General features: G+C 39.3%; 2 protein-coding genes across 2 annotated transcripts in view; one reads left to right on the top strand and one right to left on the bottom strand.

Moving 5' to 3' along the window:
• The window catches only part of LOC123243575 (calcium homeostasis endoplasmic reticulum protein), a 28,371-nt gene extending 27,006 nt beyond the window's left edge, over window positions 1-1,365 (top strand). The window contains exons 15-17 of the mRNA XM_044671581.1: window positions 42-158; window positions 462-556; window positions 1,172-1,365. Coding sequence (XP_044527516.1) covers window positions 42-158; window positions 462-556; window positions 1,172-1,365 — 406 coding nt within the window. The remainder of the gene's footprint in view (window positions 1-41; window positions 159-461; window positions 557-1,171) is intronic.
• Window positions 149-27,632, bottom strand: C1H19orf44 (chromosome 1 C19orf44 homolog). Its single transcript, XM_044671592.1, has 9 exons — window positions 27,572-27,632; window positions 22,860-23,613; window positions 21,165-21,486; window positions 19,469-19,542; window positions 17,474-17,981; window positions 12,820-12,912; window positions 9,328-9,494; window positions 6,560-6,661; window positions 149-232 (listed from the first exon to the last, which is right to left on the bottom strand). Exons 2-8 carry the CDS (start codon window positions 23,610-23,612, stop codon window positions 6,581-6,583), a joined length of 1,998 nt encoding a protein of 665 aa, XP_044527527.1. The 5' UTR covers window position 23,613; window positions 27,572-27,632; the 3' UTR covers window positions 149-232; window positions 6,560-6,580.
• Between the last annotated feature and the right edge of the window lie 110 nt (window positions 27,633-27,742).

Genomic DNA, 27,742 nt, shown 5'->3' with positions numbered 1-27,742 from the left:
AGAGGAGAGTTTAGCTGAATTTCAACACTCTTATGATACAGGAGCAGAAGCCGGTCCCGTTCTTCACGCAGCAGATCACGGTCAAGGTCCAGGTCCAGGTCGAAGTCTTACTCCCCAGGAAGGAGGCGTCGGTCCCGATCTCGGAGTCCTACTCCCCCGTAAGGTTCTTCTTCCCTTTTGAATGACCTGGTGGCACTGTTTCTGTGTAGATTCATAATCTTCTGGTGCTTTTCTGTGAATATTTTAAAAGTCCTAATTAGAAGCCTAATATGTTCAGCATGGTGTAGTTCCATTTGTAGATTGATGGAGGACTATTTTAATTAGTCCAAATTATAGGCCATCTCTTGCCTTCCCATTTCACTAAAGTATACTTGAATTTTCCTAGGTTTTAAAAGTTGTGCATCGTTTTCTAATCAACTAAAAAAGCTTTCATGGTACAACAAAACTTCTCTTAATTTTAGTTCCTCGGCTGGCTTGGGCTCTAATTCAGCACCACCTATACCTGATTCAAGACTTGGAGAAGAAAATAAAGGACACCAGATGTTAGTGAAAATGGGTAAGACTTTCCTAATATCTTGAGGGGAAAAAAACATGCTTCTGAATCTATTTTTTCATCTGTAAAATGTGGGTGACAGTACTTCTGACCATTTCTCTTAGCAGACTCTTGTGAGGAAAGCACATTATATGTTCATGTTTTAGGTAGTGCTTTAAGGTTTCCAAGACCATTTTCTCACAACAGACCTGTGAGGGAGGGAGTACAAGTGTTATCACGATTTTATAGATATGGAAAGAAAGTGAAAGAAGTACACAGCAAGGGGAGTCATATAGTCAAGTGATTAGATTAGAAGGGCCATGATCTAGTGTTCTTTGCACTATACCACACTTATTCTTAAACTGTGAAGTGCCATATTAATATGAACTGTTACCATACAGAAAAATTAACAGCATTTCTTGGGCATTTTTGAAAATGTCAGGTGTTTTTAAATAGACTATTCATCATATCTGGAAAAATCATAGATTTAATCCTGATTTCTAGCTTTCTACTAGACAGCTGATTTGTAACTTTCAAAGACTCCTAGGCATTCTTGTGAAGGATTACATTAAAATGCATTATTTCACAAATTAAGATTCATTTGTAGATTTATAAATGTTTATCTCATCTTTTTCCAAGGATGGAGTGGATCAGGTGGACTGGGAGTGAAGGAACAAGGAATTCAGGACCCGATTAAAGGGGGGGATATCAGAGATAAATGGGATCAGTACAAGGGAGTGGGAGTTGCTTTGGATGATCCATATGAAAACTACCGCAGAAACAAAAGTTACTCGTTCATTGCACGTATGAAAGCCAGGGATGAATGTAAGTAAATTTGTTGAGTTTCTCCACTAAGAGAGCAGGGCTCTCATGTTGCCTAGGCTACATGACTTCAATTTAACACAGAAGATTCAAGAGTTAAAACTTTTTTTTTGGTTGGAAACTTTGTCTTTTTTGAATTTTGTTAATCTTTTTTGGAAAAGTTTTGCTATAAGTAAAATCACTTCTTTGTTGTCTACCTGCTGTGTAGCCTTTCTGTCCTTTGTTATAAATCTTAATCCTAAATTGAAACTTGCTATGGAAGTCAGGATCATAGTAACAACTTAGTTTTATCAAGGTATATTTCTCTGAGGGAGTGGCAGGAAACAAGATGAAGACCATGGCATGCAATACTGACGAGGCCCAGCACCTGAATATAATGGAAACCATATACATACGCTGCTTCATCTGTGACTTGAACTCTTATTATTAAAAAATATCAAATGAAAAAGGATACAGAAGCCCTTACAACTGTCTTCACCATTTATGCGTGAACTTTTTTCCTTTCCAGTGAAGCGTGAAACCCAGGATCCTCCACCCCCTGAATAGGAATCCTTGAAATCTGAAGAAATGGATGTCTTGCACCTTCTTTAAATCAAATTTGAGCATCTTACATAAACCAAGACTAGTGTCTTGAGAAAAGGACATTAAGTGATTATAGCCAACAAGGAAGTAGATCGAAAGCCATGATGTGCTTTAACCTATCTTAAAATTATTGGTTGCGTAGTAATAAAAACTAAGGCTAGACATTACTACACAATATTTAAAGTCAAAACAAATAACCCTTTTGTTTTGAAGATGGTCTGCATTTTTTTTTTAGTTCCATATGGTTCAGTTTTAGTCCAATGTATATTTATCTAAGACTTATTCATAATAGAGATCATTTGAAGCCCAATTCCTCTAGGATATACTGACATTTAGGATTCGGGTTATACTTTTCTGAAGTGTTAGCCTTTTGAAGTGGATAGATGCTATCAGGAAGAAGCAAGCTGATATGAGGACAACAGGGCTAAAGCGTCTTCCAGTTCTGGGATTGCTGACCTTTGAAAAAGCTATATATACTTAATGTTTTTATTTATAGGAGGACCTGAACACCAGCACCTGTGTGCTCCCAGCCCTCAGACTCTGTCTTGGGCATCTAAGCCAATTAAAGATTCTGCAGCTCTGTGATTTCATCATTTTTATATTAAAACCAAAATAGCAAAGGGAGGTGGAAGAGAAATGAAAAATATACATTATCATTGTGAGGCGTTACTGGAAACCTCAAGTGAAGCCATTTTCTTTTTTCTGGACAGTACCTAAATACACTAACAAGGTGTATGACAATGTGCAGAGCTAAGTGTTGGTGGGCAGGTTGGTGCAATGCCATCTGTTTTGTACAGTAACAACTTTGGAACCTTTGTTTTAAAAGATGCAGAAATCTCTCCCAGACTTATTAAGACCCAACATGATGAAATATTTGATTCTGTTCTAGATTTCCCTTAGCTGTGAAACTATTCAACTGTGTCTGATTCAGAATAAAATGTCAACGTGTGATGTTACAAATTTCTTGTGGATTTTACTGTTTTGCCTTCAAATAAAGACTTTTTATAAAGAAATATGTTTAGTGTCTTAGTTTAGAAGAAGGGTGGTATACTTACGAGAGTTGTGAGAAAACTGCTACTGGTATAACCTCAGTTCACTATCCCTAGTTTGAGTGGCTAAATTATTTAACCAAGACATAGTAAAAGGGGCAGGTAGGTAGCACAGTGGATAAAGAAGCAGGCCTGGAATTGGGAGAACCTGGGTTCAAGTCTGGCCTCAGACACTTCCTGGCTATGTGACACTTTACCCCCCCTGTTGCCTAGCTCTTGGCACTCTTCCATCTTAGAACTGATACTAAGACAGAAGGGAAGGATTGTTTAAAAAGAAAAAAAGACAATGGCTAGTAAGAAGGAGGGCAAATGCTACTGCCCTTTAAACTATGATTTCATTAATGTGGACACTCGTTACATCGGTGTTTCTGATGCACAAGCCCTTGATGAGCTGAACTTTGGCCTACCTTCCATTCCAGGGCCTTACCTCTGAGGTAATTTTCAGAACAGAAGCACTTGCTAGAGTTCTTGCTTTGCCAGGCAACCTTTTAAGAACCCAGGGATATCTTCATGGCAAACATTTATTAAGCACCTACTAATGCCGCTAGGCGTTGGGGATGCAAAGACAAAAATGAAGCAGTCCTTGCCCTCACGGAGCTCACATTCAACAAAATGATGAAATAGAAACTGTCACTTTAGTAGCAGCTAGAAATTCACACATACTCCGAGCATCCAGATGAAAGGAGGAGGTACATTCTCTTGGCAATAGTGCTCTTTTTGGTAGACAATTTTAACAAAGGACAAAAGTATAAATTCAAATGTTCAATCTGTCTTTCCTGCTGATCTTTAGAGACTGGGAACATTAATCTATTTTAAAGGATTATGTGTGTTTTCTCATCCAAAGAAAAAACTAAAAATAGACCCCATGATAATATGATTTATTAATTACAAAGATACCATAGGCCAAGCCAAATCTTGCCCAAACAAAGCAATAAAATGAAACACAGGTGTTGATGCTGTCCCTAACATCAGTGTTACTGTTTAGGGGGAAAAAATGAACCGCTGTTTAGCATGATTTTATTCCCAATCCACTGTCATATTTCATTCAACTAATATTTGTTAAGTTCCAGTTATGTACAAGATGTTAGCCACACAAAGTAGATTTGATTGTAAGCAATGGTACTAGCAATGCTGAGAATTCTGGTAGGTGCTTAATGAATTGATGTTGAGGCAGATTTAGTTCATGGAGAGAATATTTTCAAAGTGGAGAGGAAGGAGGATCCTGGAAATTGCTTGGCAAGGACCCCTGAGCTGGAATGTGGGAGATTTAAAGGGGGAGAGGGTGTTGTGCAGTGTATTCCAGGCACTGGGGAAAGTTTAATCAGGGACCAGGAAATTTAAAAGGGTAAGATAAGCATATATAGCCATTGTTCCAGTTTGGTCAGGTAATGGTGACTGCCACAGAACAGTGGAGACAAGCCAAAGGCTCTTGAATGCATGCTAAAGAATATCTTTGGTAGGCCACAGGGATTTGCTGAAGGTCTAATGGCAGCAGGGCCACACGGTCATAGTTGTGGGTTGGGAATATGGTTTTGTGGCATGTGAAGGAGAGAGAGGAGGGAGCAAGGAAACCTCAGGAGGCTGTGTGGATGCTATGCCAACTACTGCAACATCTGGACTGAAAAATAGGAAAGATGTTTCAGACAGAACCCAAAGGCTTTGGTGACTGATCAGATTTGCAGTAATAAAGAAATGAGAAGAGTCAAAGATGGTTTGGACACTTAATCCATGGAGAGAATATTTCCAAAGTGGAGAGGAAGGAAGATCATGGAAGATTTAAAGGGGGAGAGGGTGCTGTGCAGTGTATTCCAGGCACTGGGAAAAGTTTAATTAGGGACCAGGAAATTTAAAAGGGTAAGATAAGCATATATAGCCATTGTTCCAGTTTGGCCAGGTGATGGTGACTGCAAGAGATTGCAAGACATAGGAGGAGAACCACAACAGTCCAGTATCCAAGAAGCTCAAGGAAGAATGGGAAAAGGCGAGAGTATTAGAACACCTATACTAGGGGTCAGCTGGGTTGCTCAGTGGTTTGAGAGTCAGACCCAGAGACCAGAGGTTCTGGGTTCAAATCTGGCCTCAGACACTTCCCAGCTCTGTGATCCTGGGCAAGTCACTTGACCTCCATTGTCTAGCCCAGGGGTCGGCAACCTATGGCTCTCGAGCCATATCTGGCCACCTCCCGACTGGCCAGTCCCAGCAGAGCCCCAGGATGTGCCCCAGGGGGCCCTTCAGCCCCCGCTCCATATTCCAGTGCCTTCCGCCTCCATCCTCCTCCTTCAGCAGGTGTTTATGGCTCTCACGGCCAAAAAAGGTTGCCAACCGTTGGTCTAGCCCTTACCACTCTTCTGCCTTAGAACCAATACGCAGTACTGATTCTAAAACAGAAGGTAAGGGTTTAAAAAAAAACAACACCTGTACTAGAGAGAAAATCCTGAGTTTAAAGTAAAAAAACCTGAGTTCAAATCTAGGTTCTGCTAGCCTTTCCCCTTTCCCTAGGGCCATGATGGTGAACATATGCCAAAGATGGCACATAGACTAATGTGGGCACACGCTGCCCACCATAGTTAGTTACTAGAAAGACAGAGGGACTCTGCAGAGCTATTCCCTTCTTCCTCCACCCAGCAGCCCAGTTGAAGCTCTTACTCCCTCCCCTGAGTGGAGCACCTGGACTATTCCCCTCTCTTGCTTCCTCCTCTGTCTAGGGTAAGGGTGTAAGGTGGCAAGCCAGTTTGGAGGTGGGGCATAGCACACAGTCTAAAAGGTTCACCATCACTGCCCTAGGATATAAGTAATAAGTATATGATCTAGGGTACAGGAAATGAGACCACTTTCTCTCACCTCCATACTTTGGCCATGTCCCCAATGCCTGGAATCTTCACCTCCACCTCTTGAAATCTCTACCTCAGCCTTACTTTTTGTAAGACAGGTTTTCCTAACAACTTCAGCTGTTAGAACTCCCCGGTCCCTCCACAATTACACTGCATTTATTTTTGTATTACCTGTGTGTATTTTGGTTTCCCCCAGGAGACTATAAACTTCTCAAGGGCAAAAACTGAAGCTTTTTTGTTTTTGTATCCCCAGCACCTAGCCTAGAACCTAGTACATATTAGGTAAGAGATCATCTCCAGGGTCTCTTCTGACTAAATGCTATGAAGAAGTTGGCTACAAGGTCAGGAAAGACCCTCCTAGGAGGAGCTGGAACAGAGGTAACTGGGAAACCTGAGTGGGTCAGTTGAGTTTTTTCCCCAGTATTACACATGGATCTGTGATGAACCGTTCTGGCCTAGATCTCTTAAACCATATGGAAGAATTTATGTAAAATATAATTACATTTATAGATCTAAGATGGGGACCAAGACTTGCAATAGTACAGCAGAGTAGAAGGAGCACTCAATTTGGTCAGAGAACCAAGATTTTAAATTGTGTGTTTGGTACCTTGTATGGTCCAAAGAGCTTTAGAAATTGACAGCTTCCTTCCCAGTTCTAATTCCCATAATGCTCTGGGATATAATCACAACAGCATAATAGGCTTGTAGAGTTTAATAACTTAGTCTTCAAATCCAAACCTTACCTATATTGGAAGCCAATCCACTTATTGATTCGACATTTCCTTTACAACTTCCTCCAAAGCTTTCTCAATTGTCAGTGGTGGTGACTTGTGATTCCTAATATACTGCAAGATAATCAGAAATCTGTTAGCTTTCTCACCTTGACATCACTCATGACAATCTATCTGAAATGTTGGAAAGAAGTTTGACCTTGAATTTTACACGACAACCAGTAAAAGGTCTACATCAACACTGGAAGCACGGCTGATCAAAAAGAATGCTAGAGAATATCTCTGTGCTTTCCTAAATAAGCAGTGCTAGAGACCTTGGGAAAATAATAGCAACTGATGATAACTATTCAGAAATTGGCAGCTCATCAATCATCAAAACAACCAACACATACAGCACTTAAAGGTTTACCAACTGCTTTACAATTATCTCAGCTGATCCTCACGCAAACCCTAGGAGGGGAGTTTTCTTGTTATCCCAATTTTACAGATAGAGCTAAGAGCACTGAAGTGAATTGCCCAGAGTAACAAAGCTAATAAGTATCTGAGGCAGGATTTGAATGTGGGTCATCCTGACTCCAAACCTAGCCTTCTATCTATGCCTAGATGACTACTGGTCTTCTAACTCTCAAATATCATTCTATGAGTGGGAAACATCATTTGGAGGTAGAGAAATGTGCTTATTTTAAATGTCTTTTGTATGCTAGGTAGTAGGTGCTTTATAAATATCCCATTTGATCCATGAGGTATGACATAATAGTGATATTAGTGATGGGGAAAGGGTTCATTTATTCACATGTGAAGCTCTTTGTTAAAAAACAGAACTAGTCAGGGCAGCTAGGTGGCTCAGTGGATGGAGTCAGGCGTAGAAATGGAAGATCCTGGGTTCAGGTCTGGTCTCAGACACTTCCTCTCTTTGTGACCCTGGGCAAGTCACTTAACCCCAATTGCCTATCCCTTACTCTTCTTCTGCCTTGAAACCAATACACAGTATTGATTCTAATGTAGGAGATAAAGATTATTTAAAAAAACAAAAATCCTGATAACTTGGCTTGTCTTAATCCTAAATAAATCCTTCAAAATATGGTGGAACCAACATGGGGAAATTGTAATCTGGATCTGATTCTCACTAAAAGGAAAAAACTGGCTGCAATAGAAAAGATGGGAACCCTGGGATGAAGTGACCACTTCCTTCTACAGTCTGTGATAAGGTAGAGGAAATCTGGGACTATATTGTCTGCTAGGTACTTCAGATTTGGGCAAAACTGACTACAAAAGTTTCAAAGGAATAATAGAGAGAAACTCATTGTCTAAAATTCTGCAGGGAAAGGAAGTCTAGAAGAAAAGGGAGCAGTTCAAAAATCAATTCTGAAGTCAGAAAGGGAGAAAAATAAAAGATTTTTCATAAAAGAATACTGTGGATTCACAAGGAACTTCCCAACCTACTTGGATTTTTAAAAGAAATATACAAAAGGCCAGGTAATAATAAATAGAAGATGAACATGTCTGTAAAGGCAGCATCAGAGCACAGTGAATAAGAGTGCCAGGCTTGAAGTCAGGAGGACCTGGGTTCAAATCTGGTCTCAAATACTTCTAGCTGTGTAACTATGTGTTCTGTGGCCAACTACAAGTACTATAAAAATTCCTCAGGATATAAAATGAGTTTTACTTATATCCACTTCATATATATCATATAGAGAAATGGACCAATTGATGGAAATGAGAAATTACTCTGCCCCTGTCAATTCCTCTTCTGCAACAACTTTCATGTTTATCTCCTTTCTATTCTTACTGGCTAGAAGGACACATTCCCTAGAACCTGTACTAAAGGTGCCCTTATTAAACAATCACCTGGCCTAGTGGAAAAGCATCCTAATGGGTCTTCCTGCCTCCACTAATCCTGTAAATCTGAGTTTGAATCCCACTCTTATACTTATTTGTGTGACAATGGCCATGTCACCCAACCTGAGCCTCAGTTTCCTCAGCCTCGAAATGGAAATACTAGCACTTACCTGTAATAACTACCACATAAAGTTATTGTGAAGAAAGCACTATAAGGTTTACCAAGTATTATATAAATGTAAGCTGTTCCTTGTTACAGATTATAACCTGGTCTTGCCATTCTCATACTACTTCAATGGCTCCCTACTATAAACCAAGTAATGTTCAAATTTCTTTCCTTGGCATTCAGTGTCTTCCATAACTAATTGCCATCTAATTCCCTGCCATTATTTCCTATCACATAGTACTTTGCTTGGTGAATTACTAGTAAATTTACCTAATGGACATTGTAGATATTGATATACCACCAATAGCCCATAAGCTCCATGAGGAAAAGGGCAATTTTAACTAAGTTCAAATCTTCCCCAAAGCCTAGCCTCTGTACCAAGCTGGTAGAGAAAATGCTTAATGTTTACTCAATGGAAACAATCTTTTCCCACCTGAAATTCTTTCAGCTTATAAAAGGACATGTAGGTGATGAGTGTCTTGAATCATGTTCCTTTTAATCCACTCCACCCTGCTTAAAATGCTGGCAGGCTTGACCACTGGCACTGTGGTCCCGTTTTACTCAGGATGTGTGCCCATTTGTTGACCCTAATCCTTTCCACAGAGTGAACACAGGATTGTCAAGGGGCAGAAGCTTTTCCCACAGCTTCCCAGTATTTCACAGGGGTATAGCAAAAGCCCAAGAGCCAAACTGACCAAAATCTGGCTACCGCCACACAGGAAGAGAGCTTCTTTGCCACTCCCACCCCAAAACAGTAGGTCTGTGCCACAGTTACCTCTTTAGCATCTTCCAATGTATGATAATGGAAGGTGTCATCTTCCAGGGACTTTAGGAGAGAAAAATGCAGATACCGACTAGTTTCCATAAACTGCTTTGTCAATGTCAGCTGCTGTTTTAACATGTCATTCAGAGCAAAGACTGTGGGACTGTAGGCTGTCAGAGCTGTAAACATTAAAAAAAAAAGATTTTATGCTGATATGAAATTATGAAGTTAAAAATAGCACTATTAGGGGAGCTGGGTGGCTCAGTAGATTGAAAGCCAGGCCTAGAGATAGGAGGTCCTAAGTTCAAATTTGGCCTCAGACACTTCCTAGCTGGATGACCTTGGGCATGCAAGTTGCCTAGCCCTTACCACTCGTCTGCCTTAAAACCAATACATAGTATCGATTCTAAGACGGATAAGTATTAAAAAAAAAAAAAAAAGCATTATTGTCATCTGTCCCTTATTCAGAGGGCAAGTCACTGGCTTGGCTTTTTGGACATAGCTCACGAAGGCATTTCCAACCAGGAAACAGGAAAGAAGGGGAAATAAACATGAGATGTTGAATTCTGGGCTTTATACCATCCCCTCCCACCAGCTGTTTCCTCCATTTTTAGGGGCCAATGACTAAAGCTCCAGTTTCATTTAACAGCTCAATATCAATTGGCTTTCCAAAGGGATATTTTCTTCATAGAAATATGAAGAACAAATATAAAGGCATTTTTCTCCAACACCTTGAGGGCATAATTCCCCTCCACTACTTCCATCTGGAGAGAAAAGGGAAGATTAGGCTAAAAATCTGGCCCTGTTCCTACATAGCACCAGCCCCACTAAATTCCCCTCTAAACATGGCATGAATCCACATGTCAGGCTGGGCTCTTGAAGGTCACTCCCTAAAACCACTCTTTCCCAATCAGAACATCAAAATGCATAATGACAGGATGTCAAGGGAAGCTTTACTCTTCATACCGTGGGACAGTGATGCCACTCTAGCTATAGAACCTGAACTCTGGAATGTCAAGATGTCAAGGAAGCCCTCTGGACCTTTCAAACTCCCCAGGTCTCGAGCTCCACTCCCTTTACCAGTGACCAAGCTCCCTCAAGAGCACTGAGGCCAAGAGACCGTAACAAACTGGCAGGACTTTCAGAATGCCTCCACAACCTCTGTCTCCATGTGTGATTACCAGACCAGAACTAGTTATCAAATACTGATGCATGCTCCTGGCTGTATCTCCAAGACCCTTACCCTCCTCCTCTTCTGGAAAGAGGTACTATCTTCTGCCTGGCTTTCATCATGTAGAAACCTCATTTGAGGTACTCTGAGTATATACCAGACCCTCACTTTGAGGGCATGCATACACCCGCTACTTTCCCAGGACATGTATCCAAAGCAGGACAAAGACATTTCCAAGACTTGACAAACAAGTTAATTGTTCTCCATTTTAGGTGATTCACTTGGACAAAAATAAGACTTCCAGAAAGAGCTTTGTCAAAGGTAACAAAGAATCTTCAGCAAGAAAATTAAGGCCGTAAGGAAACAGGTGGTATTTTCTTCACTGCTGCCTTTTGAAGGCAAGGGATTCCAAAGAGAAAAAGTAAAACTGGGAAGAGAACAGCTGGTTAAGAAAAGGATGTCTGAAAACAGAATTTGTATTTCTGAACCACAATTCAAAATACAGAAATGACTGCCTGCCATGTCCAGGAATGAAGTATATCTACCAAGGATAAGAATGTATTGAATAGTGTCAAGAATACTAAAACTACTCCGTATGAAAACTGAAACAACAAAAAGAGTTTCCTTTTTTCTTTTGCCTTAAGTTATACTGGGGAAAGAAGGATCAAAAAATGGATGGGACTGCTACTCAGAGTGTGTGTGAATGATGGTAACTAATAAAAGAGAGAATGGCCAAATGCTTAAGTCTTATTTTTCCTTATAAGTTTCCTTAATTTTTAAACTTTTTTTAAAAATTATTTTATTTTTTTCTCTGTTGGAGAGAATATGCTTTAGATTGAGTGGAATATGAATAAATATGATGAATAAGAAGTTGATAACTTATATAAGAAAGGACCTGGGGAAAGGCTCAGTGGCTTGAAAGCAAAGGCTAAAGATGGAAGGTCTTGGGTTTCAGGTATGGTCTCAGATATTTCCTAGCTGTATGACCCTGGACAAGCCACTTAACCCCCATATTGCCTAGCCCTTACCAATCATTTGCCTTGGAACCAATATACAATACTGATTCTAAGATTGAAGATAAGGGTTTTTTAAAAATATAGGAAGAAGGAAAGGAGATAATGACAATGAACCCAGTTTGCTCTGCATAAGTTCAAATCACCTGCCCCAGATAAATTACTGAAAGAAATAACATGTGATTGCCGAGCCACTGTTAGTAACCTTAAACAGACTATAGAGAATGAAAGGGGGGCACTACAGGACTTCAGGAGGACATATGTCCCAATTTTTTTTTAAAGGTTAGAAACTTGCTGCTCCAAAATATAGGCCAGGAAGCTTAATTATGTTTTCTGATAAAACTACATTATTAAAAAGACATTTAGCAAAGAAACAAACAATAATTATAGAGTCAGCTTAGCTTCACAAACAGCTTATGCCAACCTAACCTTTTTTCAGACATTATTAAAGGTATAGTTACTTACATATAGGAAAACATTGTAAGTATAGTTTGCTTAGATTTTAGCAAAGTAGCTTAGAGTGTATCATACTTTTATTGTGGAAAGGACAGATACAGGTTAAACGATTGTACAATGAGGCTATGAAACTGTTGGAAAGCCAGAACAAATAATTCATTTGGGAAAAGGTCTCCTATAAAGTGCACTAGGCATCTATGCTTGGCGTTGTGATACAATATTTTTATCCATGACTTAGTTAAAAACTTATCAAATCTACAGATGACAAAAAGTTGGGAATAAATAAATAAATGGAAAGGATAGCTAACACTGGATAACAGTCAACTGTTCATAATCTGATTCAACAATCCTAAAGATATCATTAAAAGGTGGGAGAGGTGGGAAGGATTTATCTGCACCCCCAAAAGCCCTTTTTATCTATAATACTGAAAACAATTTGTATGTCTAATAATTAGGGAAAGGGTGGATCTCTTATAGTCTATTAATATGAAATAACATTATGGCACTACTAAGTTTCATATGATGAATACAAGGAAATAAAATAAGACATACAAAGTGATTCAAAATGTAGCAAGTAAAGTAGAAACAGTGTCAACAATGACTACAAGTATATGTTTTTTAAAAGGACAGTAGAGCTTTATAAGGATAGAAGATTTAGGAGACACAGAGGAGGTGTATTGCTAGATTTTATTAGAAAGGGGGTTTTATATAATTTTTTAATTAAACAGTTTAAAGTTAAGAGTTTTAGTTGGAGAATTATTTCTATATTTGGTCTAATTATTTATTAGTGCTTGTTTTAAATGTTAAGTTTATAATAATAAAAATTATTTATATGTATATAAAAAATAAATTCAGGGCCTTTACCTTCTATTGCATCTGCAGTAATCACATGACTGGCAATAGGTTCAGGATCCACATAAGTTCTACCCAAACTTGGGCCAATGGTTGCCATGCTCTCTAGAATTTAAAAGACAAAATGTTAGAATTCTGATCTATATACATTAAAGGTTGAAAAATAACTAAATGTTTTTCCACAGTAATAAAGCAAATGGGAAGCTATAGGTAGCACACTGGATAGAGTGCCAAGCCCAAAGTCAAGAAGACTTCTAAGGGGCAGCTGGGTTGCTCAGTGGATGGAGAGCCAAGTCTAGAGACGGGAGGTCCTAGGTTCAAATCTGGCCTTCCTAGCTGTGTGACCCTGGGCAAGTCACTTAACCCCCATTGCCTAGCCCTTACCACTCTTCTCCCTTAGAACCAATACCCAGTATTAATTCTAAGGTGGAAGGTAAGGGTTTAAAAAAAAAATCTTCCAGAGTTCAAATTTGGCCTCAAACGCTTACTAGTTATATGACCTTGGGCAAATCACTTAACCCTATTTGCCTTCGTTTCCTCATCTATAAAATGAGCAGGAGAAGAAAATGGAAAACCACTCCAGTGTCTTTACCAAGAAAACCCCAAATTGGGTAACGAAGAGTGGGTCACCACTGAAACAACTGAACAACCAAAAAATAGAGCAAATGCTACTTGCCACAACTCAGGAATCAGAAGATTCCTCTTCTCTAAGGACTCTAAAACTAAAGGTATAACTAATGTTTTTCTTTGTTATCTATAAGTCAACAATATCATCATTGGTAAAATACCTTAACATTTCAAAGCCTTGTAACCACCCCTCTATTGATACAAACTACAAGAGTGACTTAGCAGACAGTCTTTTAAGTGTGGCTCTGGCCAAAAAGATGATACCATGATAGCCAGCCTGGGGCTGGGCCTCTGCAAGCTTAAGATGTATGATACAAAAAGGATAGTCCTCAAATGGCAACCTGTCATCACCAGCTTCATACTTAAAGTTGAGAGGCAGATGGCATTGTGGAGAGTGTTGGACATAAATTAAAAAAGACCTGGATTTGCATCCCACCTTAGATCTTAGCTAACTAGCTATGTAATCCAAGCCAAATTGCTTAATATCTCAGTCTCATTTTTCTCCTCTGTAAAATGAGGGAGATCTCAAAGGTCCCTTCTGATTCTGCTCTATAATCCCAAGTCTTTACTAGACAAGACCTCTGGAGTTCACATGCCTCAAGCACAGTCTTTTGGAACCCATCCACCCTAGTGCCACAGTAGGAGAAGATTTTATTTTTTTTTTTAACTGAAGACTTTTATTTAATTAATTAATTTAGAATATTTTTCCATGGTTACATGATTCATGTTCTTTCCCTCCCCTCCTCCCACCCCCCTCCCATAGCAAACAACCAATTCCACTGGGTTTTACATGTGTCGTTGATCAAGACCTGTTTCTATATTATTGATATTTGCATTAGGGTGATTGTTTAGAGTCTATATCCCCAATCATAGCCCCATCGACCCCTGTGATTAAGCATGTTTTTCTTCTGTGTTTCTATTTCCACAGTTCCTTCTAGGAGAAGATTTTAGTAGAATAATAATGAAATATTTTAAGAATTAATTTTTGCTCCTCTCTTTCTGACCATGATGATGATTTTTACAACTGCATTTCATTGTTCACATTCTTCTGATTTAACGGTATCAACTTTTCTTTAATAACCAGTCTTTCTCTGCTTATTCCAATAGGCAGACTTGAACTCAATATGTCCAAAACTCAGTATGTCCAAAATTTTCCCTCTCCAAAAACCACTCTTCCAAACTTATGTTCTAAGCCACTTTACCTCTCATTTGGCCTACTCTCATTTGGCCTCTCTCTGCTTCATGTCTCTGACAATAGATGTGAAAATGAGTTTCCTAAAATGCAAATCTGACCATGTCACTCTCCTACTCACTAATCTACAGTGACTTCATATTACCTCTAGGACCAAATGTAAACGGTTCTGTTGGGAGTAGTGGGCACAAGTCCACTTTTGTGTTTATTACACAGTATTCTTCTTTACAACACTCAGGTCAGTAAAACTGTCTTTCCTACTCCTGACACAACATGCTGCCTTCTGATTCCATTCCTTATTACTGGAGGTACCCTCCCACCTGGAATGCCTTTCCTTCTCCCTTTCACCTTTTGAAATCCTTCTGTATCAGTGATTCCCAAAGTGGGCGCCACCACCCCCTGGTGGGTGCTGCAGCGATCCAGAGGAGCAGTGATGGCCACAGGTGCATTTATCTTTCCTTAAAATTTTTTAAAAATTAATTTCCAGGGGGCTAAGTAATATTTTTCCTGGAAAGGGGGCAGTAGGCCAAAAAAGTTTGGGAACCAATATTCTATATGAAGCCTTTCCTAATTCCACCAGCAACTGGTGCCTTTCTCCCAAAGTCATTTTATCCTTCTTTTGTATCTCTCTACATACATATTTGTATATTATTTCCCTTGTCAGTCTCCTGACAGGCAGGGTCTATTTAAATTTTGCTTTTATACCTCTAACACTAGCCTGTCCTAGTAGACTTTTTAACACATGCTTATGCATTATTTTTCTATCTGAATGCCTGTAAAGTAATTGCTTCAGAAAAAAAAAAAAAAAGAAAGAAAAGCCACAGGTATTTTTAATTCTGAATATCTTCTGTACCAGTCTCCCTACGGATCTACCTAGTTTTCTTCAAAAATGTCATTTCCATACTCTACTGTCTTTTATTTGTTTGTTTTAAACCAGGATTCAAATAAGCAAATCTGTTCCTACTTCCAAGAAATTTGGTGTTAGACTTTGAAAAAGACACAGATTCTCCTTCAAGCTCTGACTAAACTCACTAAGTAACTAAGGCAGGTTATTTCACTCTCTGACCCTGGTTTTCCCATATGGAGAAAAAGATCTCTAAGGACCTTTCCTGTGCTAAAGCATATGATTCTTAGATTGTCCATCTACCTTTTTCATTAGACATTGTGTAGTCAAACTTAGATAAGAAAATGACATTCCCAATAAATTTAAACAAACTGACATTTTTGCAGATTTACTTTAGCTATAATAGAAACTCACATTTACATGGTGTTTCAAGTAAAATGAATTTTACATACATTATCTCATTTTATCCTCACATCAACCCTGGGAGATAAAGAGTGCGAATATTGTTATCCTCACAGACCTTAAGTATCAAATGAGATATTTATAAAGCACTTTATTTTTTAATATAATTTTATTTTAAAAATATTTTTCCATGGTTCCATGATTCATGTTCTCTCCTTCCTCTCTTCCCTTCCCCATCCTGAAGCTGAAAAGCATTTCCACTGGCTTATACATGTATTATCACTCAAAACCTATTTCTATATTATTCACTTTTGTAAATACCCATATAAACAAGTGATAAATCATATGTTTCGTAAAGCACTTTAGTACGATGCCTACCTAGGACATAGGAGGTACTATGTAAGTGCTTATTCCCTCCTCTTTTCTTCCCTCCCCTTACCCAAGGACTTCAAATTCACCACTCAGATTTAGAACTAAAAAGATCCTCAGAAACCATCCTGCACAACCACCTTCCTCATTTTACAGCTGAGGAAACAGAGACTTGCTCCAGATCACCCAGTGTGGCAAAAAGTTGTAGGTTCAAAACTTGAACCCAGATCTTTTCACCTCTATTCTTTAACCTTCTAGATATCATCACTCCAATGTTTTGCCTGGTCTTTATTTTGGGAATGATTTCATCCTCTCTGAAAGTTACCAAAAACATGATAATCAATGGGAATTCCTATACTTACTGGCCATATATGCCTTTTATATTTTTTTACAAATTGAAATCTAGTTGAACATGACAGGTAAGAAAAAATATACCCCTCTCTCACATCCCCTCCCAAATTTCTGTCTACCAAGTTTTTTATAATTCATCTAGATGGGAAAGGAGGGGAGAATAGAATCTTAAAATGTTTTCAGTCCAAAAAGACAAAGGTTTCATGATTGGTAATATGCTATTAGGGAAAGATTACTAACTCTAGAAGAGAAGATGTGGGATCCAGTCTTTGCTTCAATACTCACCCTCGAGTCCCTAGACACGTCACCTCACTTCCCTAGGCTTCAGTTTCCTCATCTATAAGATGAAAGGCCCTTAAGTTGGCCCTTAAAGGCCCTTCCCACTCCTGGCCTATATATCCTATAACTGAAGCTTAGGAGGCCTTAACACGTCTAGCTCAATCACAAAAATGAGGTACTAGAATCTGAGGGCCCCACAGAAGACTGAAACCTTTGAATAAATAAAAGTAACTCTTACTTTATCCACTAGGTAATAAACTCTGGGAACTCAATATCCTGAATGTATTAAGTACTTATTAAGAACTTCTGTGTGCTCAGGATTATCAAGGCTTCAAAGACAAAGCAGGTTACCAAAGGCAGTTAGGGATGATTATGATACACCCTAACCTTCCAGGGGGTTTTAGTAGTCATGGGGATCAATCAAGCTCTCCTATAAATAGCTATTAGGGTGCCTGTTAACAGTCAGAACACTGGGCTGAATAAGTGTGGCAGGTAATAATATTCTGCAAAATGAAACCCGAACTGACAGCCAGAGTGGCTTTTGACTCCTTCCTTAGAACTGCCCTTGTGGTGCAATGGAGTGTAGTCAAAGCCACACTTACCCTTTGTCCAGTTGTAGGTGAAGGCAGGATCACAGGTCTGAACAGCCACTTCTTTCACTAATATTCTCTTCACATTCTCACTCCATTTTTTACCAGGCTCTTCTGACTGGGTGGAAAGGTCTCTTTTAGAACATGAAGGGCTCTCAGACAAAGACTCCAGTGTCTTGTCTAATGACTCCTGGGAGTAGGCTGTCTGCCCAGATACTGTTGAACTTGGAGATTTTTCAAAATCTTCAGAATACACTGAGTTGATAGTACTCTCCTGAAGTCTAGGAGATGGTGATCTCCTGCTGGAAATACTTCTCTCTCTAGAAGAGGTTACAGACTCCTCATTCACATCCTCACATATTTCACTTACAGTGTGACTTTCCTCTTCAGTGTCAAGAGAAGTAATGTTCACACTTGTCTCTGGGCTCATGTCTCTGGCACTTCTTCTTTGTATACCTCTTACAACTGGCACATCTGTGTTTAATTCCTTGCTTGGTTGTTTTGTTCTCTGATCTTTTTCCTAAAATAAAAAAGTGACTTGGGGATGAGAACTCTGAAAGATATTTCTAAGGGGTTAGGATGATAGATTGAGAGCTGGGAGGCATTTTGAGGTCATATAATCCAACCACCTCATTTTTTTTACCTTATGTCCTCGAATCAATACTGAGTATCAGTTCCAAGGTAGAAGAATGGTAAGGGCTAGACAATTAGGGTTAAATGACTTGCCTAGTCACACTGTCTAAGATCACATTTGAACCCAGGACCTCCTGTCTCTAAGCCTGGCACTCTATCTACTGTGCTACATAGATGCCCCCATGTCATTTTTAAGAAGAGGCCACTAGGTCCCAGGGAAGGTAAGCCCCTTTTCCAGAATCACATGGATAGATATAGCAAGCGTTCTAATTCAAATCCAGGCTCAAAACCTTCAAACACCATGCTTTTACAACAACATCATGCTGCCTCCCACATATAATATACACACTCTATAACATCATGAGAGGCAGCATGCCATAGTAGAGCCAGCAAGATCTGGATTCAAGTCCTACTTCTAATACATACTAACTGGGCAAATCAACCTCTCAGTGCTTGAGATCAGAGGTGACAAATACCTGTTCCAGTGCAACCCAAACCAGATTAAAATGTAGTTAGGAGTAGTTAACAAAATAATCAAAATACAATTGAACAATAATGTTAATTAATACATGTTTTTCCAAATCAATATGCAGCCATAGGGATCCTCACGTACTGGTTAGTGGCCCCCATTTCTCTCTAGGTTTGATACCCTGGTCTAGACAATTCTTTAAGACTTACAAGCTGCAGAGAGAGTGCTAAACTGCACTGATAGAAGATTTTCCACACCAAGGAGTTCCCTATAACAAAAAATTCAGATGTCCAGTCCCTTATCTCTATTTAATACAGTAACTATTTACAGTAAATCTTACAAATATAATGCCATATATTAAAATGTCTATGAAACTACATCATTACAAAGAGAGAAAAGGTATCCATTCTACATGACAGGGGTAAGGGGCACAGCACTTGGAAAATCCAAGTAAAATTTTCTGGACCTCTCTTTGTAACAGAGAAGTCTGAAATTTTTCTTTTTCTTTTATGGACTATTTACAGTATCTTATTATAAAATTTGGGTTAAGTTTTTGGTCATAAGCTATATGGTTTCTAAATTTTTCCTATGTTGTCTGCTGGCCCTCACATGTCATCTATGGCTTCCACAAAACCCCCAAGAAATTCCCATTTAATTTTTTATGGTGACCCATGACAAAGCAAAACTGCAATTGGGAAAGTCATGGTTTGGAAGAGATACCTGTATTTTAAATATTGCTTTGCATGCCTTTAGCAAGAAACATTTATAGAGCAATTCTTTTATAGCAAGTATTAATCATTTCCTAAACAAGGTTGCTGAATCCTATTATTATCTAAATACAAACCCTACAATTATCAACTCTCCCATATAACTGTTAAAATTTTTAAAACAGGCACTGTACTTACTTTTTGTCCCAGTTCTTTCTCACTGACATTATCTGGAGCCAAATCATCAAGGGATAAAATATTTACTTTAAAATCTGTCATTGAAAGATGAATGTTATAAAGTGAAACCAAAAAACAGTTTTTTAAATGTAAGATCACTTAAGTATATCATTTTTATAAATATGACAACAGCAAAGTTATAAGGAAAGTAGAAAAGCTGCTATTATTATTAGCAATAATAATTAAGCAAATACTTTAAAATACACAATCTATGCGCAAAGCACAAAGCTGCACATTAGGCATAGAAAAAAACAAAAAGAGCCTTTTTCCCCCCTCAAGAAATTTCTACTCTCCTGAAACCAAAGCCTTTAACAGTTGGCCTACAGAGAGAGGGAACAAGAGGCATAAGTGGTGGTATCCTCAGCAAAGTATCATTGGTATATTCAGCTGACAAAGAGGTTGGTGGGACAGTCTCAGGTGAAGGCATGCATTGGCGCACATGTGGCCTTTCCGCCTGGAAATGATGCAGAAGGTTTGGTTCCTCATCCCTAAGCTACCTATATAATTTCTACCACTGGTAACAAAATTTATGACAACCAAATATGTAGCTGGAAGACATCTCTTCCTGAACAGGAATTATGCAAAACTGCTTAGTGATATGGCTCCTATTTTGTCTTAAACTGCTACTCAAAGGGCTGATTTAAAAAAATTTTTAAGTCTCAGAGCAAAAAAATGTTTTCAAACATAACCTCTGGGTACTATCTTTCTTCCCATTCCCTTCTGTCCTTTTGGCCCCAATACTGAACTGGGGTTTGTATTTTTTAAACCCTTAATTTCTGTCTTAGAATTGATACTAAGTGTTGGTTTCAAGGCAGGAGAGTGGTAAGGGCTAGGCAGTTGAGGTTAAGTGAATTGCCCAGGGTCACACAGCTAGGAAGTATCTAAGACTAGATTTGAACTCAGGACCCCCTGCTCTCGGCCTGGAACTCTGTATCTACTGAGTCACCAAGCTGCTCCTTGAGTATATATTCTTATTGGCCAAGTTGGGTTTTTTGTTTTTTGTTTTTTTTTTAAGCCCTTACCCTCTTAGAATCAAGACTGTGAATTGGTTCTAAGACAAAAGGGCAATATGGGCTATGCAAAGGGGGTTAAATGACTTGTCCAAGGTCACACAGCTAGCAAGTGTCTGAAACCAAATTTGAACCCAGGATATCTCATCTCTAGACCTGGTTCCCAACCCAGTGAGCCACCTAGCTGCCCCTTGAGTTGTTTTTTTTTTTTTTTTTTTTTTACTAAATTTAACATGCAGATAGATTTCTCCTTAACAAACTCCACTGAATTACTTTTTGCTTAGATCTAACCCTTCTTTATTGCGAGTCAAGGTTCTCAAGCTTTAAGGTATACTATTCTACCAGGCAAGTACCACCTTCCTCCCTGAGTTCTATTTGGAACCTCCAACTACTACTGCTTCTTCATGGGAATTACTCTGTAATTTATCACTTTCCATGTTTCCCCCCCCAGAAAAATGTAAGCTCCTTGAGGGCAGGGTCTGCTCCATTTTTATCTTTGATTCCCAAGGACCTAGCATAGTACCTTGCATATAGAGGATGTGCAATAAATTTTTGATAAATGATTAAAGATATAGTCATACTGGTCTTATGTTTTGAGTAATAATAATTCAGCTTATAATCAATAATATATTAGACTAGTATGTTACCATTTAAGCTCTCACTGGATGCTTCAGAGAACAATTCATCCAATGATCCAATTTTAGTCTCCTCAGGTGAAAATGCGAGCTGTACATGTTCCATTTTAGGAGAAGTTGATGTGGGATTTGAAAAATAATGCATTATTGAAAGTGATGGTGATCTTGAAGTTTGGTTAGCTGAAAAGCCACTCTGTGGGGAAAGAGTTTTTGAAGGGCTATCACGAGAGGTTGTTTCTTGACAGCTTTCCTCTGGCAGACATAATGTCCGAAAAATCTTGAGACTGGAAAATCCTTCACGGGGTAGAGAAAGTGGACCAGGCTGATTTTCATCCTAATTTCAAGGGAACAAAATTCATGGTAATTAACTTCAGCTATTTCACCAAATAATGCTGCTATAATAACCTTAAACAATTAAACTAGAAAGCAGCAACAACTTCTTTGTCTCAAATACAAATCTGAAGGAAAACAAGTCTGAACATTCATCTGTCATACTCAGATGTTTTGTCCAGCTCTGAGATTCTGTGAAAGAGGTCCTGCTTCCCATCTCCCTTGAATAATGGTCTTCCTTTCTGTGATTCTTACCAGTGAGTTCGTTTTCTTCCAAAGCTGGCCTAATATGGGATCCCACAGTTCTACACAGCAATTCAACATTTATCTATGCAAGGCCCTGAGGGTACAAAGGAAAAAGAAGACATTCTTGCCTATAAGATGTTTACATTCTCTGCTTCATTTTAGTGGCCTATTTTAGCCATTCAATTTTGGCAAATAACATAAGTGCTAATGAACAAATGAATGAATCAACAAACATGTATCAAGTGCCTACTAAATATAAGGCACTGTACAAGGTACCAAGGACACAAAGACAAAAGCTCTTAAGGAGCTTACATCCTATCAGTGAAGACTACATGTAAAAACATCTATAAATATATACAGAATAGAAATCTGTGGAGAGCCCTAGTAATTGAGGAGGAATCAGGAAAGGCTTCAGCTGAGACTTGAAGGGCACCAAGGATTGTGAAAAATGGAAATAATGAGGGAGTATATTTCAGTTAGAGGAGACTATGAGGGCCAAAGTACACAGATATGAGATGGAGTATCCTTTATGAGAAAGAAGCACCCCAATGTGAAAAGATGAGGAATGTATAATGAATCTGGAAAGGAATTTGGGGCCAGGCTGTTAAACGCCAGTCAGAGGAGTTTTTATTTGATCTTAGGTCACCACCGATTTTAAGACAGGCCATACAAATTGTAATCTTATGGAAAAAGGGCTTAAGAGGTACATAACTGGAAAAAACACTTTATTGACACTGGAACCCAGTACTTCATATATATCAAGCATATATGTTTGTAAAATGACTGAAATCCCAGTTCTTTATATGAAACACTTTTTTTTGTCTTACTAACAAATCTAACACCAAAGGCAAGGGCTAAGCAACAAATCTAAGACCAGAGGGCAAGGGCTGGGCAAATGGGGTTAAATGACTTGCCCAGGGTCATAGAGCTAAGAAGTGTCTGAGGCCAGATGTGAACCCAGGTTCTTCTGACTCCAGGCCTGGTGCTTTATCCACTATGTCACCTAATTGCCCGTGAACACCCTTTTAGAGTAACATAGAGGCAACTTCTTCCAAAAGAAGTTCCTAATAACGCAATTTAATAAAGGACAAAAAATAAAATCCCATTCAAGAATAAGGAGTAAAAGCTTACCACAGAAAGTGCCTCATATTCATCCTCCTTAAGTTCTGTGTTCAAAAGAATGGCATTCTTAGATATCTCTTTATCACTGAAAGGCTTCACTAAATTTCCCAGCAACAATTTCATTTCCTCTTCATCGCTATCCAGAGAAACCAGCTTTCTAACTGGCTCTTTCTGTTTCAATGGTTGAGATGTCTTGACATTTCCAAACTGTGCTGAATGGGCTATGTTTTCAATGTCTGGACCTTTCTTCTTCAGAAACCGACTGACTCTTTCATTGCTGCTGGCAATAGGAAGTTTATCCTCACATTTCCAGGGAATGGCACTTACATTCTTTAGAGAAAGGGCTTCAGTTCTCTGATCCAAATGAATGTCATCAGCACTCTTCCCATCTGTTTCGGTGTCAGACAAATCAACCTGTAGCTTTCGGCTCATGATTTTAGTTTCTATCTGTGCCAGTTTCATCAAAGCTGCATTAGCCCTGATCTTGGAAGCAGTTGTTAGTGATTTACTTAAAGCTGTCCTGCTCTCTATCTCCCTTGAAGTACTACCCTTCAAGAAAAATTGGTTTTCATCAGCATTTTGTTTCCTCTTTAGGAATCTGCTTTGGCTAAAAGGTGTCTTAGCAAGGCCTTCACTTCTGAGGACCCTATTCTGAGTTTCTTTCATCCTCATATCTCCTATGGAAACATCACTAGAATCATAAAAAAAATCATTAGCTAAGTGGCTGGTATTTAACAGGCTGGCTTTCCTTGCTGCTGACATCCTAGAAAGGGAGGGAGTGGGGAGAAAGACAGAGAGAAAAGACAATTTTATTCATTAGTTCACATATTATAGTATAGAGTTCTGAAACATGATTTCATATTCTAAACTCTAATATCTACCTATTAGGGCAAAGTCATATAACTTCACAATTATCTGTTTCCTATTCCACAAAATCAACATGTAGACTTATAGAAATAAGGTTACACAGTGATCTTGGAGTAAAAAGACCCTAGTGCAAGTTCTGGCTTGGCCACTTACTAGTTATATATCCTTATTCCAGTCACTTAACCCTGGACTTCAGTTTCCTTATCTATAAAATGAGAATAATATTGGTGCCACTTCAACTATAGCATTGTTGTGAGTAAAACTATAGCATTGTTGTGTTGCAAAACTAGAGTGACAGAGAACTGTAAGCCATTATTCCACAAATGCTTATCAAGTGTCTACCATATACAGAGTGAGCTAGATAATTTTTTGGAAAGATCGCTGGATTTGAGGGGCAGCAAGGTGGCAACACAGTGTATAGAGAGCTAGGCTTGGGAGTCCAGAGAACCTGTGTTCAAAACTGGCCCTGAACACTTCATAGCTGTGTGACCTTGGGCAAATCACTTAATGTCAATCACCTTACTGCTCTTCTGCTTTGGAACTGATACTTAGTATTGATTCTAAGTCAGAAGATAATGGTTTAAATTAAAAAACAAAAAACACTGGGTTTGGAGTTAGAAGAGCTAGTCAGAAAAGCTAAATTTTGCATCCCACTGTACTAGTGTGGATAATTTCTTCCCTATACTGAGTATCAGTTTCCTCCCCATATAAAATAATGTTGGTTAGAGATCTCTAAAGCCCATTTCAATTCTAAAATCCTAGCACAGGACCCTGTACCTAGAAGGCTAAACAGCACTGAGTGAAATGCAAAGATAAATAAAATGCACAACTTGTACTCCAAGTATTTAAAGCCAAAAGAGAAGAGCACAAAGAAAGAATAATTAATTCAAAGCATAGTGAATTAAGGAGGTATACAAATTCCTCTCCACAGATTTCTTAAGGTCGGTGATACTACCCATCATAGTAGTCACAGAATCACTGAGGCTGACCTCAGCTTTGCTGTGGAACACCCCGCCGCCCCCCCCCTGTAAAAAAAAAAAGTCAGAGCCCAAAAGTCAGACAGGAAATCAAGAAAAGCAAAATCTCAGTTGGAAACAATTTTGAAGTTACTGGCTTATCATGTTTAGCCTGGAAGAAAAAGGCTGGGTAGAATTCTAGTCCCAGGAAATCTATACTTGGCCCTATGTCATTAAAACTTTTTTGTCAGTGACTTGGATAAAGGGATTGATGACACACTTCCCAAATTTGCAGATGACACAAAGTTGAGGGGGGCAGCTAAATATACCAGAGGGAAGTCAGGATCCAAAAAGGTCTTGACAGGCTAGACTATTGGGTTGTACCTAAAAAGAAGAAATTCTATAGGGATAGTGTCTTACATTAGGAGTAAAAAAACAACTTCACAAGTGTAAGATAAGAATCATGATTACAGAAGAATCTGAGAAAGATATCAAAGTATTAATGAAATGCAATATGGTTCGGAAGAATGATGTGGCAGCCAAAAAAGTTATTTTGATTTGGACTACATTGACAGCCAGATTCCAAGAAAAAGGAGGTGGTAGTCCCTGTTATCTGTCAGTCACCAAATATTAATTAAGCACCTAATAAGTGCCAGGCACTGTGCTAAGTGTTAGGCATACAAAGAAAAGCACACAGTACTTGCCCTCAAGCAGCTCACAGTCTAATGGAGGAGACAACATGCAAACAACTCTGTATAAATAATCTGGAGAAAAAATAAATTGGAGATAATCAACAGAGGGAAGGCTTTAGAATTGATGTAAATCAAGAAAGGTCTCTTGTAGAAAGTAGAATTTCAACTGAGATTTGAAGGAAGCCAAAAAACTAAGATGGGAAGGCAGATTCCAGACCTGGGGAACACTTAGTGAAAATGCCCAGTTGGGAGTTGGAGTGTCTTCTGTGAAAAATAGCAAGGAAGCTGTTACAGATCCTGGATCACAGAATGGGGGGTGGGACTGTAAAGTGTCTCTACCCTCAGACCTTATCTGCAGTATTTTTTTGGGTGCCACAATTTAAGGACATTAAGCTGGAGAGTATGAAAAGGAGCATAACAAGGATGAAGCACCTTCAAGCCATGTCACACATGAGAAAATATTGAAGAAACTGGGAATGTTTGCCTGAAGGAGACTCAGGAGGGTCATGAAAGTATCTGAAAGATGACTGTCATAAGGAAGTGAGATTAGACTGGTTCGCTCTATCAAGGAAAGTCACAAAAGGTTAACATTTCAGAGAAGCCAGTTTAGACTTACTGTCAAGAAATACTTCTTAAACAACTAAAATTGTCCTTCCTCCATATTGGAGGAACCTTCAAGAAAAGGTTGAATGACCATTTGTTAGGGGTTAAGATGGAGTGAGGACTGTTTCATGGTAACTGGTTAGATTACATGGCTTCTGAAGTCCCTTCTAATTCTGAATTTCTGTAATTCATACCTATCTAGAAATACCCGCTAAAATATTTCCAATAAATAGTTGAATCCAGACTTAGACCTACAGTAAGAAGGTATCAATGGTACCTCCGATTTATACTGTGCTGTTACAAAGTACCCTTCTCATTAGACTCCTGTGAAGTAGATAATGCAAATATTCTTATCCCTATTTTACATAAGAGAATTCTGAGATCCAATAGAGATTAAAGCAGCCTCTATTCCAGGTTAACTAGCCCCAAATTTTATGGGGTAGAATGCAAACCTAGATCTCATGGCTCAGAATCTAACACTTTCCACTATTATATATAGCTTCCACTACCTCCAAGAAGTGCATTTCACTATATTAAGTAAGCTTAACTCTATTTCTCTCAAACTTTCATCCATTCCTCCCCAGGTAGGTCTTTAAAGCCAAGGCTTTAAATATCTTTTACATATAACATCGCTTTTCAGATACTTGAAAATAGCTATCAATCATATTCCCACTAAATCTTCTCTTGTCCAGGCAATATATAATAAGTCAGTGAATTCATTAAGCACATACTATGAGCCAGGCATGGTGCTAAGAGCTAGGGAAACAAAGAAAAACAAAAGATAATTCAGTACTTGAAGGTTTGCAAAAGCCATTTTATACTACATGATCTCATCTGAGGCTTACAGTTACCCAATGAAGTAGGGACCATCATTATCCCCATTTTACAGATAAGGAAAAGGAGGAGAAAAGAAGCCCAATGCAAGCTAAGTAAGTGTGAATCTAGATTTGAATTCAGGTCTTCCTAACCCCAAGACCTGTGCTCTACCCTCTCCAGCACCAGTTCCTTCTACCAAGCAACCCCTGACACCTTCAGGGGTCCTTTCACCACCCTGGCTGGCCTCCTCGGGTGCTCTTCAGATTGTATACGGCCTTCCTAGACCCTGGTGCCCCAAAATTTATCATGACATAACCACATCAGAAGACAGCGGCTGCTATAAACTCCAGATCATTCATTCACTAAACAATCATTGATTTCATCCTGGACGCCACACCTCTCTCAACAAGGCCTCAGACATTAGGGTTCAGGGCTGCCACGTCATGGGTTAAATGCATCTTGAGCTTGCGGTGCACTAAGACCCCTAGAACTTGTCTGGTCAAACCCCCTATTCCTCTCTTGCCCTACCCACTACGCCGAGAGCCCAAGTGAGGCTGGGGTTAAAGGTCAGCCCGGACCAAGGGCGCGATCTCCTTCTCCTCCTTCTACTCTTCCTTTCTCTAAGCCCGCGACCCCACACCAGCCTACACACCCGCCAGCCTCAGAGCTTCTCGCGCTCTTCAATCTCCCTACGTCCGAACGTCAAATCCTACCCCCACCGCCGCCGCCGCCACCCCCACAGTCACCCCAGGCCCCTCCCACCCTTTCTCCCTCGGACTACACCTACCTCTTCCTCCAGTTCCCCACCTAGGAGGCCCAATACGCCCTAAATAACAGGGCTCGGCCCAGGGCCGGAGGGCCCAGTACTTACTAACGGTCTCTCTAGGCAACAGAATTGGACTTCCGGCCTCGCGCCGCAGGGCGGGAAGGGGGAGGGGCGGAGGTAGAGGGTCTTGAA

The sequence above is a fragment of the Gracilinanus agilis genome, chromosome 1 (assembly GCF_016433145.1).
Source record: "Gracilinanus agilis isolate LMUSP501 chromosome 1, AgileGrace, whole genome shotgun sequence".
NCBI lineage: Eukaryota > Metazoa > Chordata > Mammalia > Didelphimorphia > Didelphidae > Gracilinanus > Gracilinanus agilis.
Note: the sequence above shows the minus strand (reverse complement) of the source record. Positions and strands in the feature narration are given on the sequence as shown.

What these genes read in the sequence shown, in the direction of transcription:
- C1H19orf44 (XM_044671592.1), bottom strand. Translation starts at nt 23,612, where the DNA reads ATGTCAGCAGCAAGGAAAGCCAGCCTGTTAAATACCAGCCACTTAGCT. An exon ending in AATATGAGGCACTTTCTGTG is followed by an intron (nt 21,487 to 22,859) that starts GTAAGCTTTTAC and finishes CCTTGAAATTAG; the next exon opens with GATGAAAATCAGCCTGGTCC. An exon ending in ATCCAGTGAGAGCTTAAATG is followed by an intron (nt 19,543 to 21,164) that starts GTAACATACTAG and finishes TTTCAATGACAG; the next exon opens with ATTTTAAAGTAAATATTTTA.